Source organism: Eumetopias jubatus, unplaced genomic scaffold (genome assembly GCF_037043125.1).
Source record: "Eumetopias jubatus isolate StellerSeaLion01/CBP00866 unplaced genomic scaffold, mEumJub1_p1.0 scaffold_17, whole genome shotgun sequence".
Classification (NCBI taxonomy): domain Eukaryota; kingdom Metazoa; phylum Chordata; class Mammalia; order Carnivora; family Otariidae; genus Eumetopias; species Eumetopias jubatus.
In genome coordinates this window covers 28,695,259-28,707,914 of record NW_028274823.1, presented here as the reverse complement: position 1 = coordinate 28,707,914, position 12,656 = coordinate 28,695,259, and the positions used below count along the sequence as shown (strand labels likewise).

The window sequence follows — 12,656 nt, the reverse complement described above, 5'->3', positions numbered from 1 at the left end:
TCCCCCCCCCCTTCGCCCCCGCCTTCCCGGAACCGCAGTTCAAATGCCAGTCCTACGCCAATCCGCTAGGGCACTGTAGTTCAGAGGGAGACTCGGGCCCCTACCTTGCCTCGATTTCCCTTGGACAGAGCCGTCCCTACCCAGCCAGAGAGCCTGGAACGGGCAGCGCCCAGCGGTAGGGAAGCTGGGTGGCCCGACGCCTCGCCGCGTCTGAGAGCAGGTTGCCTAGTGCTGGAGAGCCCGCCAGAGAGAGGCCAGGCAGAGCAGGGAGTCACTGAACAGCGGCTTTTGGGACTGCTGGAGGGCGGCCAGAGACGGTGGGACCCGGCGGCGGTGGAGAATGAGGGGTGGGAGTGGGGGCAGGCGAGGGACAAAGTGGTGGTGGGAGGACCAGAGCAGGGGCGCGCGGCTGTGGCTCCCGCGCTCCAGGCCGAGGCACCCACTCCGGCTTCGTTATTAACGTGCTGGGAAGTCCGCGAGCCGCCCAACTTTCTTCTCTTTAATGAGCCTAGAAGAAGAGGCTGCCCTGAAGGGGTTTGTTCATTAAAGATGTAGCTGGAGGAATATTGTCTCATTAATTATCTGGTTTTAATTACACTCCTACCCTTTGAATCCAGAGATGGGAAAAGTTGATCCAGTGGTGCCGCCCCCTTTCGCTTAAGGAGTGGAGCCAGGCAAGGGGACCTGGAAGGGGCTGTGGGACTGTGTGTGCCAGGGAGGGGGTGAGCTGGCATTCGATGTGTGTCCAGCTGTGAATCCCCATGCGAGAGGGCCTCCCTGCCTGGGTGTGTGTGGACGAGGTCTGCGTGTGGATCTGAAAATGTGCGTGTGTCTGAGTGTGCGTGACCACGTGTGCCTGAAAGGCTTTGTGGACGTGACTTGGGTGCCTATGTGTGCTCCCTGTCTGTGTGCAGTTCTGTGTGTCTGGGTGTACATGTGGGTAGCTGAATGTGTCTACAGACAGACCCAAGAGCAGAGGTGTAAGTGAACAGGAAGGAGTATGACTGGGTAGCTGTGTTTGCACGTGTCTAAGAGGGTGGCTTCCTGCCCGTCAGCTCAAGTGACAGTGTCTGAAGTGTCTGGCCGTGTCTCTAGGTCTCTGCTGTGCCTGCATGAGTCCCCCCCCCCACCCCCCGCGCGGATCTATGAGTGTTCGTGGGGGGGCGCTGCGTAGCTAGAACATCACAAGAACTGGTACCTCTCCAAGGACATGGCTTGGTTTCCGAGGGTCCCCAGAGCTGGGGTGCATCCAGAAACCATGGTCCTTCTGGAAGGGGAGTTATTTAAGGGGGTGCTCGTCCCTGCCTCGCCCCTTGTCAGGCCAGCGGCGCAATGCTAAAGCGGGGGCCGTTTTCCCTTTAAATCGTGGACACTTTGACAGGGGACATTAAGGACCCGGCTGCTCAGGCTGAGCAGATCATAAAACCGGACAGGCAATTTCTGCTCCCGCCAAATAGCCGGGCAAACTCGTTCTGCATCTTTGGTTTTAATGCACTAAACTGGCAGCTAAGCAGGGAGCGAGCGGGGGGAGAGGGGGCGGGGAGCCCCCCACACACACAGGCGCACACACCGGCACAGGAGCAAACACCCCTTCACACCCTTACACCCCACGCCCCGCCCCGCCCCCCCCACCAGCGGAATTATCAACTAGAATTTGATTAATATGCAAATCGCAGGCAAACAGCTCCATATAATTCTTTCAGTGGAGAGTAATTAATCACCAGTTAAAGCAAATTAATACATATATCAATTTTGTCAGAAACATGCTTAGTTCAATCGCCCGTAAAATTGAAGTTTGAAGTATTAAGAGGCTCTGCAGAAACGCCAGGACTAAAACTTTCAAATTGATCCTATTTAGTAATCAATCAGGCTCTCCCCTCAGGTTAATCTGCCTAATTTTTCATCTCAAATCATACACTTTACTGACACGCCATCTAGCAAACAGTCGATAAAAAGTTAACAAAAATGATAACGACTCCAGCCAGAGCCATTGTGCAGGGCGGCTAGGTGGCAGGCAGCTTTGATTGCATTTCTGAGGTGGTTGGGGACTTGGTTTTTTCCTGGGCCAAGGGCTGGGAGCTCCCCCAGACAGCCGGAGCCGCCCTGCCCCACCACCCTTCTCTGCTGTTTGCTGCCCTCCGCGGCTGTTGGACTCCTTTCAGAACATCAGAACATTTGCCACATTTCCCCCAAAGTCACCTAAACCAGCTAACTCCCTACCCACGCCTGTGGTTGCACAGACTGTCTGGAAGCGTGTGCATTGTGTGCTTGTGGTAACTCTGGGCTGTGTCTGTGTCACTGTGTCTGTATTGTGTGTATAATGGTGGGGATGGTGTATCCATCTACCAGCAAAGGTTTATCCGTTTAGCTGTTTAACTGTGTGCGCGCTACTGGCCGCCTCTATTTCAGTGGGTGTGCTGTGTTGTATGTGACCACACTGCTTCTGGGCGCCCTGTATGTCTGTGTCATTGTGGATGTGCGCTGGGCTTCTGCGTGGTGGGTCTGTGTGACACTGTGCCTGTTGTGTGTGCTCTGGACTGGCCATGCATGGTGTGCCGTGAGCCTACCTGAGCTTGCCCTTTATCTGTATGTGGGCACGTGGTCCCAGCGGGGCTTCAGGAATCCAGATCAATAGGCCCCATCACAGATGTCAGGGGAGGAGAGACAGTCCCTTTGGAGACTTCGCACTTCACCTTGAGCGGTCCCGGAGAGATAGGAGGGTTCGCCTCTTCCCCACCGTGTCCCCCATTCCAGCCTCTGTGTGGGGCACAGGTGGGAGGGTGCGGGTAAGGAAGGGCAAATGAAGGCCTCCCTTTCTTGGTGGAGGGGACTCCCAGACTCTCTGTGGATCCCTTTCCACAGACCCCCGGACCCACTGCTTCTGACTTAGGCCCCTGAATTTGGTAGGGGTGGGGGTGCAGACACCCAGTTAGGAACTCCTCTGTCCCATATCATCCGATGCCACTTCCACGTGTGATGACAACTTAATCTCAAACCTCTGTGTACACATGCTGATAACTAAATCCACACACGTCCCATGATAGTCACAGGTAACTAACCTTCCTCCCCCACTGAGTCCACCCCTACTCTCTAACAGCCAGCATCCAGCTCTCCATGGGGAAGGCTGCACTTGCCCACACGCACACACCGATGCACAGCAATCCCCGCACACACACTCACACATAACGCGAAGCAGATTCCAAAGTGGGCAGGACTCAGTCACCCCCAACCCTGCTGGCGACATTGCCAATCCACCAAGCACACATGTGCATATTGCCATGTGTACCCTCCCTGTTTAAGGCAGGGCTGAGCCCCCACGGGAAGGAGGAACTTCCTTTGAGTGAGCTGGGGGAAACTGGGCCTTCAAGGGAGTCCTGGAAATGGTAGGGCCAAAAGTGGGTCTGCAGATTACTCTAGAGACAAAGGTTCAGCCTGGGGCCCAACTTGAGAAGGAAGGGGCAGGCAGGACCGCCGGGCCTTTAACCAACAGCACAGCAGAGGACAGCCCCCCCACCCCCACCCCAAGCTGTTCTCAAACAAGCAGAGTCTGGGCCTAGGTAGTGTTTATTCACTGACCTCAGCTGCCTTCAGAGTAGACTCATGCCCAGGCCAAGGCTCTTCATCCCACCTTCTGCTCACTCCTTTCATGAGCCCCCCTCCCTTCAGGCCATGTGCTCCTCTCTCCACCGCCCCCCCTTGTAAATGAAAAATTGAGTAGCCAGCCTAATCAAAGCTGTTCGGAGCTAGGATTCTGGTCGCCTGTCTGTAGCTTCAGTTCCATATCAATGTTCGTTCTCCCGGTTATCTGCTCACGCCAGCTCCCTGCACACATCTTGCACCCCAGGGAATCACTCACCTGCTGGTCACACCCACCCCAGTGACAGATTTACTCCTCTCCTCCCCATTGCACAAACTTAGTCACACCTAGTTGCACACACTAGTTTGCAACAATTGGTTACATGAGCACAGCAGCCCGCCCCCAGCCACCCCCAGCTGCGCATGCTCTGTTTCCCTCAGTCAGCCGCACATGCCCAGCCTCTCAAGTTGCACACCCTCTCTGACACACTCACTGGCACACCCTGTGGATGCCTGCGAAGCTTGCCATGCACACCCCCGGCCCCTCAGCCTCAGGTCTCTCCTGGGACCGGCAACCGTTAGGGGGAGAAAACAATTAGGATGGCAGCCACATATTGTGAGTGCAGAGGTGGGGCCCGCGGGAAACTCAGGGTGGTAATTCTCCCTCCAACATATTGCTCCCCACTCGTGAGCCTGCCCCAGGCCAGGGGAGCCCCCACCTTCCTTCACTCCAGTCCCGGGAGCCACTCCTTTGGGAGATGTGGCCTGGGGACCCACTCGGGGTCAGGCTGCAGCTCCCTCAGGCCTGCTGACCTCGGCCAAGGGGTCTAGGCCTGCACATGCAGCTCAGGGATGCACCCATTGCCCACACAACCTAAGCACGCACAGTTCTACGTTCCAACCACCAGCACCCAGCAGTTCTAGTGGCCACTCGCATCACCTCGCTGCCAGCCTAATGTACTTCTCGGCCTGCAGACAGCAGCCTCCTACCTGCTGGCCCTCCTGACCCCACTACTCTCAGGTTCCAAGCGCCCTGCAGTGCCCCACCCTCTCCACTCTGGGCCCCTTACCCAGTCACTCTTCCTTCACCTCCTAGGCTCCCTTATACCCCTTGCCTGGTGTGCGTGTTTGGGGGAATATCTGTAGTCTCAGCACAAACCACTTTCTGGGCCCCAAGAAAGAGGGGTTGGTTGTGGGGATAGGGAGCAAAGCCAAGGTGCCCCTGGGTTCACGTGGCTGAGGACATGCACGACGGGTGAGTGGACTTCCCTGGACTTGGAAGCTCAGGAGGGTAGGGAGGAGGGGGTCCCCGCGGCGACCGGCAGGGGCGGAGGGGAGGCATGAGGCCCCAGCCCATCCCTTTCAGGGGGGACTCATGCATCAAACTTCAATTTTCCGGACGATTGAATTAGTGATTTTTTTTCTCCTGAACTAAAATACACTTAAGTCTTTGGGATTAATTACCACGTTCTGGTCCCTCAGACTGGAGTATTACTTATCGGAGCTGCGTCTGACACCGGCCCGACACCTCGTAAAATAAGGAACTGCGCCTCCCGGCCTCACCCGGCGCCGTCCGCCGGGCCGGGCCGGGGAAGGCAGAGCCGGGAAAGCCGAGACAGCCGGCTCGCGCAGTGGGGCCCGGCCCGGCAGCTCGCCGCGGGGTCCCACGCAGGGAAAGCAGAGACGGCCCGCGTCCTGGAGCTTGGCAAGCGGGGCCGAGGCCCCGGACCAAACAGGGAAGGAAGAGGCAAAGCCAGGCGGTTTTCCCCGCGCGGCCAGGAACCGAAAGTGGGTCTGCAGAGAGGCCAGAGCCCTTCAGGGAACCTGCCTGCCACGGCCCCGGGCGGGCCCCGAGCCTTAACGAGTCTCGCCGTGAGAATGGGCGCAGGGCCCGCAGCCCCTCACGCCATCCACGCCACACTCACACGTACACTCACACGCGGGGAGTACCACGGAAGGCGTGCGGCCCGCGCCCTTGGATCGCTCGCAGGCGGTGCAATGGCACAGCGGCCGCCACCGGGGCAGGCCCGGTCGGCGGCCGCTAAGAGGCCCAGGGCGGCGCTGGGATTCGAGGCCCTCTCACATCGCACGTCCCCGTGGTAGCGCCCGAAGCGCGGCCAAGGCCACCCGAGCGCTCCGGTCAGAGCCAGGAGAGCTGAGGAGAGAGTGGGTGGGAGCCCAGGCCTCCCCGGACTCCTAGCCCCAAGCTCCCGCCTACAGTCGACCCCTCAGCCCCTGCCCACTGCCGCCGTCGCCTCCCTGCGCCAGGGGGCCGGGAAAATACCCTACGCCGCGGTGCTCGGTCGGGTGGAGACTGGCCGAAACGGCCAAGCGCCCTGGCAGCCGGGCTCCGGAAGCCCATAGGCAGCCTGGAGGAGGCTTCGCATCCAGCAGAGCCGAGGAGACTGATGGGGGACCAGAATTCGCTCCCCAAACTGTGCGGGACCCAACCCACGGCGCGCTCTCCCCAGGCCTCCTCGGCTCCGCTCAGCCCAGGGCTCGGGCGTGTGCTTCTCTCCGCTTCCCACCGACGCCCGTCCTGCCCTTCCTTCGCCCGCCCTTCTTTCTGACCTATAGAAACAACGAATTCCTTCTCATCTTTCAAGGCCTGGGTCCAATGCCACCTCCTCCGGGAAGCCCCCACCACCCCAAGCCCGGAGACGGCTCTCGGAGTTCTGTGAAGGGCATTTCCCTGCCCCCCGGCCCAGGCCCCCTGATAGCGCCAGGGGGGTGCAACGGGTCTCGTCCGCTAGACTGGGAGCTCCTTGAGGGCAGGAACTGGGTCTGACTCGCTTCTATTTCCCCAGCCCCCAGTGTGGCACGGCGCAGAAAAGACGCACAATAAACATTTGCTGAGTGGAATAGATTTTCCCTTTATTTTATTAATCCTTCTCCTTCCTTCTTTCCTTCTTTCTTTTCCTCCTTCCTTCCTCCCTCGTTATTTTTTATTTCTTGGTTATATTCAATTGTCATGTTTTTCAGGCTCATTAAATCCATTTAGAGACAAAAGAATAAAAGGCAGAAGGGGGAAGGAGGGGGAGGAGGGAAGGGGGAGGGGAGGGGAGGGGAGGGGAGGCCGGAGAAGCAAACAAATAACCCGCTTTAACTAGACGGGCGGATAAATGGTCCCGTTTCTCCTCAGCCCCGATGCGCCTGCTTAGCTGCGCGCCCCGCGGGCGCTGCAGCTCGGGTGGGCTCAGCCCCGGGGCTGCCGCCCCCAGCCCGGAGGGACCCAGCAGGGCCCGGCCCGGGGCCGCGAAGCTGCGAGCGGCCGGAGGTGCCAGGGCCGCTTCATTGGGATTCATGGGCGTGTTGGGCGGGCGGCCCCGGGCTCCGGGCGCGGGGCGGGGGCCGGGCGGGGGCGGGGGTGCGCACGGCGGGCGCAGATGCCCGGGTGACCGCCGCTCCGCGGTCCCCGCGCCGCCTTTGTGCCGGGGAGGCGCGCGCGGGGACCTAATCCATCAAATTGTCTACAAATTGTGAAGAAAATTCAAAAACCATATGGTCGCCAGCGCCGGCGCGCTCTGGGCTGCGGAGGGCCGCGGCCGCGCCCGCACCCGGAGCCGCGGGGGGCTGGGCCCGGCTATTGTCGCCTGTCAGCGGCCGCCCGGGTCCATTCGTCCCGGCCTTCATGGTCCGCGCTCCGAATTACAGACCCATCCATCCTGAGAAAGGGCGATTTATGTCGCCCGGGAGGAACCGGCCGCACGCCCGCCTGGCTGCCCTGCCGCCTCTCCTCCTTTCGTTCTCTGCTCTCTCTTCTCACCCTTTCCCATTCCCTCTCCATTCCCTTCTTCTCCGTCTCGGTCTCTCAGTCTGTCTCCCCGTGTGAAGCTTTCCCTCTTTCTCTTTCTCCCCCCCCATCCCCGTCTCCGCGACTCCCGCTTTCTCGCTCTGCTTTTGGAGTGTCTTTCTGTGCTCCTTCTTCTGTTTCTGTCTCTTAGTTTCCTCCTGGACACGCACGCTCCCGACTCAGACCCCGGGGCCCCATCGCCTGCCCGAGACCAGATGCGCATTTCTCACATCAATTTTGCGGAGAAAGAGAGCCGAGCGGCCCGGAGGCGGGACCCTCCTTTGGTGACAGCGGCCACTCGCCAGCCCCGCGACAACAAAAGCCCAGAGAGAAACCCGCTCTGTCCGGAAAAGTGAAAGCTGCCTGCGTCCCTGCCCCAGCCGCCCTCAGGGCGCCGGGACCCCAGAGAGTCCTGGGGAGATTGACCTCTGCCCCCAGCCGAGTTCAGGGGGGCCCAGAATTTGTGAATGTTACCAGAAATTCACCCCAACTCTCAGACGCTTCGGGCTCACACGTCCCTGTGCCCGCGTGCGCAATTCAGCTTGCCCTTGGTGCCTTTGGCCTCATTTTCCTCCCTCCCCCAAGGGCAAGGCCCTCCGGCGAAACCAAAACTTGGGAGGCCTCAGGCTGCACCCTGCTGCCAACTGAGCTATACCTGCGGTACACCGGGTGCTTAGCCCGTGGCCCACAGAACACGAGAGGAATGCCCTGGGGTGGGGGTGGGATGCACGAGACGCAGGGCTAGTCCCCCCACCTACCCATCTTTCCCCCCCAAAATTAATTTTCCACCCGTGACATCCCCAGTGTATGCACTCTTTCTCCCAGCAGTGCACGCCTCACTTTTTACCCGGACCTGGCGAAGCCCGCTTCTCTCGCCCGCACCCCCAATTTGGTAGCTTCCGTGTGTTTCTGGGTGGGAGGCACTTTCTCCTCCTGCTTTCCCCTCACCCCTTATCCTTGCGCCTGCCCCGAAACTCCTCCAAGTTGCCAAGGCCTGGGCAGCCAGCAGCGACCAGTGGCGAGACACGGAGCCGGCCGCGGCTTCCCTGAATAGGGCCCACTCATTCAGACACGGTCACCCCCGGTTCTAGTAAAATGGCAAAGACTTTATTTATCGGAGAAAGAGGCCTTGGGTACAGTCTGGGGCGGAGAGGGCAGGGCAGGAGCAGGGAAGGGGCACGCAGGACCCACCCTCATCGAGTCACCCTTGTCTGGCCAAGTGGAGCTAGGAGCAGGAGCAGGGCGGGCGTTGGAGACTGCAGTCAGACCCAGGGCTGCGGAGGAGGTGGGACAAGGACTTCGGGTGGCCTCCTCTCGGTCTCTGTCACATGCAAAAAAATTCTAAAAAGAGTAAAAAATAATTCTAGGGCTTTGGGTTCCATTTTAGTTGGCTGATTGGTTGGATTTCCCCCTGCTTTGTCCTGAAGACCCGGACCCCAGCAGTCAATCCAAGGAAAACGAGAGAGGGCGAGGAGGAATCTTAAAAATAGCGTCAGTGGGCATCGGGAGGCAGAAATGGCATCGAAAACGGACTTCTGGGGTCGGGGATAGGGGAGAGAAAAGATCGATTTGAAACTTGCAAGTCAGGACCCGGCTGTCCCCCTCAGCCCCTTCCCACGCGGGGAAAAGGGGCAGAAGGAAATAAAAGAAGTCAACTGCAATAGGCCTAGGGAGGCGAGGAGGAAGAGGGCCAGTGCATTCGCCACATGCAGAGAAAAATCAAAACAGTCGGGGCGGGCCCCCTCCTCCAGACCGCGGGGTTAAGTGTTCGTTACCCTCCCTACTGCCTCTCCCTCAGCAAACCCAGCAGCCTGAGAGCTTTGAAAACATGGAAATCTCCGAGATTTAAAAAAATAAAAGAAAGAAAGAAAAAAGTCAGGCTGAGGTGGGAAGAACCCGCTATATAAGTTTAAATATTTATACAGGAGCCATACAGAATTGCACGGCGAGGGCTCCCGGGGCGTCGGAGGCCGTGCGCGGCGGCCGGCCCGGCCGGCCAGCCCAGGTTTATTGCTTCGAGAGGGAGGAGGCGGCTGCCGGGAGCTGAGTCCGGGCCCGGGACGGGGGAGGAGAAGGCGGGAGTTGCAGAGGAGGTCCCAGCTCCCCTCGGCGGTCCGGGAGGCGGCGGGCGTACCGGCGCTAGGAGCCCGGAGCGGCGGAAGATCCCGGGCGCGGCTCAATCGTCCACGTCGATCTCTTCGTCTTCCTCGTCCTCTGAGCAGTCCTGGCTGCTGGCCGGCTGGTCCGTGAGCGGGGAGGCAGGAGAGAGCTGCAGGGGCCCGGCGCCGGGGGCCTGCGGGGCGCCCGGAGGGAGCGCCGGAGAGCCAGGCCTCGACTTGGCCCTGCCGCAGCCGCCGCCACCGCCGCCCGCCGCCTCCGAGTTCTGCTCGAGTTCGGCCAGCGCCACGATGTCCATCTGCCCGCTGGGGCCCAGTTTCTTGGCGGACTCCACGTCGGCCTTCATCTCCTCCAGGTCCCGCTTGAGCTTGGCACGCCGATTCTGGAACCAGGTGATGACCTGAGCGTTGGTGAGGCCCAGCTGCTGCGCGATTTGGTCGCGATCAGCGGGGGACAGGTACTTCTGGTAGAGGAAGCGCTTCTCCAACTCATAGATCTGGTGGTTGGTGAAGGCTGTTCGCGACTTTCGCCGCTTCTTGGGGGTCTGCCGCTGCCCGAAGATGGTCATCCCGTCGCGGCCTGCGAGGAAACCATAAGTATAGGCTTGCGCCAGGGGAGAGGAGACCACACCCCGGCTCTCGTTCACCCCACCCAGGCCCATCCGGCCTGAGGTCTGTTGCAGTTCCCTTCTCAGATTTGATTCGGCCTCCCGGACTAGGACAAGCCTCGCCTAAGGCAAACCTTCCCCGAGAACTGTCTACCGGAAGTCTCAAGGAAAAATTGTTTTAGTCTCTGCTCCCCACCTAAGAGTTGATTTGAAAGACCCGAGGTCGCTAGAGCACAACGGAGCCAGACAGGGACGCCCCGACTGCTGGGTGAATGTTGATTCCACACCTCTTCCCAATCACCCTGACTCTACCCCTACCCATAAAAAGCCCTAGCTGAAAGGCTCTCAGTTCTCCAACCCAGGAACAGGGCGAGGAGCGCCCAGGCCACTGGGAACGGGAGGGAGCCAAGCAGAGCAGGCAAACTGCGGAGAGATCTTGGGTTCCCGCCACCCCTCCTGGGTCACTCGACTCTGGCCTATCCAGAGGTCCCTAGGAAATAGGGTTTGGGTCCTGTCCCACTCATTTCCACTCCCAGCGGCAGCGGCTTGGGCTGGAGGGCCCTGACAGCAGGCGCGGGAGGAGGTGGGCAGAGACACAGGGTACAAAGAGTGGGGCACAGGGAGCGGGTCCTGGGGTGCTGGGCGCAGGGGAACCCAGCGGAGGCGCCTACCTTCGGCTGCCTGCAGGACGCTGACCTCCAGCCCCTTAAAGGTCTTGCTGGCGAGCTCCTCCAGCGCGCACAGCGGCGAGGTCTGCGAGAGCAGCGCGCGGCCCGCCAGGGGCAAGCCGCCCGGCGCGTGCTTGTCCGCGGCCGCCAGCAGGTGCGCCGCCCCGCACAGCGAGTAACTTCTCCGCACAGAAGGCTTGTTGAGGATGTCCTCGATGCTGAACGGAGTCAGCGGCTTGTTGGAGTTGGCGGGAGGCGGCAGGTGATCCAGCGGGCTGCGCCGCCGCTCTTCCCCCGGCGCCGCCTTGCCATCCTCTTTGGAAGTCATCTCGGCCTTGTTTGGGGGCCCGGCCGGGGCGGCTCGGGCCGCGGGGACCCAGCCCGCGGGCAGCTCGGGCGCCGGGCGGCGCGGGTGGGCGGCAGCGGCGGGCGGGAAGAAGGCCGCGCCGGGCCAGGCGCCGGGCCGGGCGCGGGGCCGATTAGCGCAGCGGCAGAGGCAAGCAGAGCTGCACGGGGCCCCGGAAGGAGGGCGCTGACGCGGGCGCCGCCGCCGCCGGGGCTTCCAGCAATCCGGGGCCCGAGCCGGGGCGCGCCGCGCGGGGCTCCAGTTTCGCCAGCCCCGGTGCTATTTAAAGGTGTCAGGTGGCTCCGCGGCGGCTCCTGGCCCCGGGTCCTGGCGGCGGCAGTTGGAAAAGCCGAGGCGAGGGCGCCGATCCCGTACTGCGAGGGGAGGCGGAGAGATGGGGCAATTGACTATTGCTAACAAGTTAGCCTTGATCGAGGAGTAATCAATTATCTGCAACGGCACTTCTCTATTTCTCTCTCCTTTCTCCCTTTCTCCTCTCTCTTCTTTCTCTCTGTTCTCTCTCCTCCTGTTCTCTCTCTCCCTCCCTCTCTCTCTTCTCTCTTCTCTGCTCCCCCCCGTCTCTCTCCTTCTCTCCCTCTCCCTCGCCCTCTCTTTCACTCTCTGTCTGTCCAATGCAAGCGGCTCTAAGTTGGGAAGCTCATTAATTAGCGGGCCGGGGGTAGGAGGAGCCGGCTGGAATTAGCCTGCCTAATGCGCCTGTCAGTCCGGGCGCTGCGCCGCTCTCGGCCCGAGCTGTTTGTAAATTACATTAGCGGCGCCTTTATTGCACCCGAACCTCGGGCGACTCAAAAGCCGCCGCCCCCACCCCAAACTGCAAGCCTCGCTCCCGGCGCACCCGCCTCCCGCCGGCCTGGCTGTGATGGTAGCGCTGGCCCGGAGGTCTCGGGCTCTCCGACCCGGGATTTGGCGCCCGAGAAGGGCCGCGTGAGCCCAGCCGGAGAGGGACGCGGCCGCCGCGCGGGCCAGGTAAGACCAGGAGCCTGGGTGGGCCCCGCCGCCGCCCAGTGCGGACTTTGCCGAGCTGAGATCAAGGACCCAGCGTGCCTACCCGTCGACCCTCCTTGTCCGTCACCCCCGGCCTTGGTCCATGCGCCTGGGGAGAGGGAATCTGCAGCTTCCAGGCTGGCCCGCGGGAGGTCCGTGCGGGTACTGCAGCCCTGGGTGAGGCGACACGGGACAGGGGTGGAGGACCCCAGGGGTCGAGGGGAGGGGGTCAGCCAGAGGAATCAGTCTTCCCCAGCCGAGAGGCGGAGGGGGGAGTTATTGGTGGCTCCAGGCACCTCTCCACCGGCCTGAGCCCGAAGCGACAACCTTACCTCTTCCGGCGGTCTTGCACACTCTTCGGGCCACGGCTCTCCCGGCCGACTGGGGCCACGGGACCGCCTGGTGACCGGCGCCCGACCGGGCAGCCGGGCCGGTTGCCTGGGCTAACGGGGCCGGCTCGGGGCCTCCCCGCTGAGCTCTGCCCAGGCCCCGGCCCGGGCCCCGCTGCCGGCCCCGCCCAGCCCAGCGCCGGGCTCCAGTACA

General features: G+C 61.4%; 1 protein-coding gene and 1 pseudogene across 1 annotated transcript; one reads left to right on the top strand and one right to left on the bottom strand.

Annotated features, from left to right (window-relative positions):
• Positions 1-7,077: 7,077 nt before the first annotated feature.
• Positions 7,078-8,114, top strand: LOC148162149 (uncharacterized; annotated as a pseudogene).
• A 1,431-nt stretch (positions 8,115-9,545) lies between these two features.
• Positions 9,546-11,090, bottom strand: LBX1 (ladybird homeobox 1). Its single transcript, XM_028098468.2, has 2 exons — positions 10,766-11,090; positions 9,546-10,066 (listed from the first exon to the last, which is right to left on the bottom strand). Exons 1-2 carry the CDS (start codon positions 11,088-11,090, stop codon positions 9,546-9,548), a joined length of 846 nt encoding a protein of 281 aa, XP_027954269.1.
• Between the last annotated feature and the right edge of the window lie 1,566 nt (positions 11,091-12,656).

Coding starts and splice junctions, on each gene's coding strand:
- LBX1 (XM_028098468.2), bottom strand. CDS start 11,090: ATGACTTCCAAAGAGGATGGCAAGGCGGCGCCGGGGGAAGAGCGGCGG. Junction 10,067..10,765: donor CGTCCTGCAGGCAGCCGAAG/GTAGGCGCCTCC, acceptor GTTTCCTCGCAG/GCCGCGACGGGATGACCATC.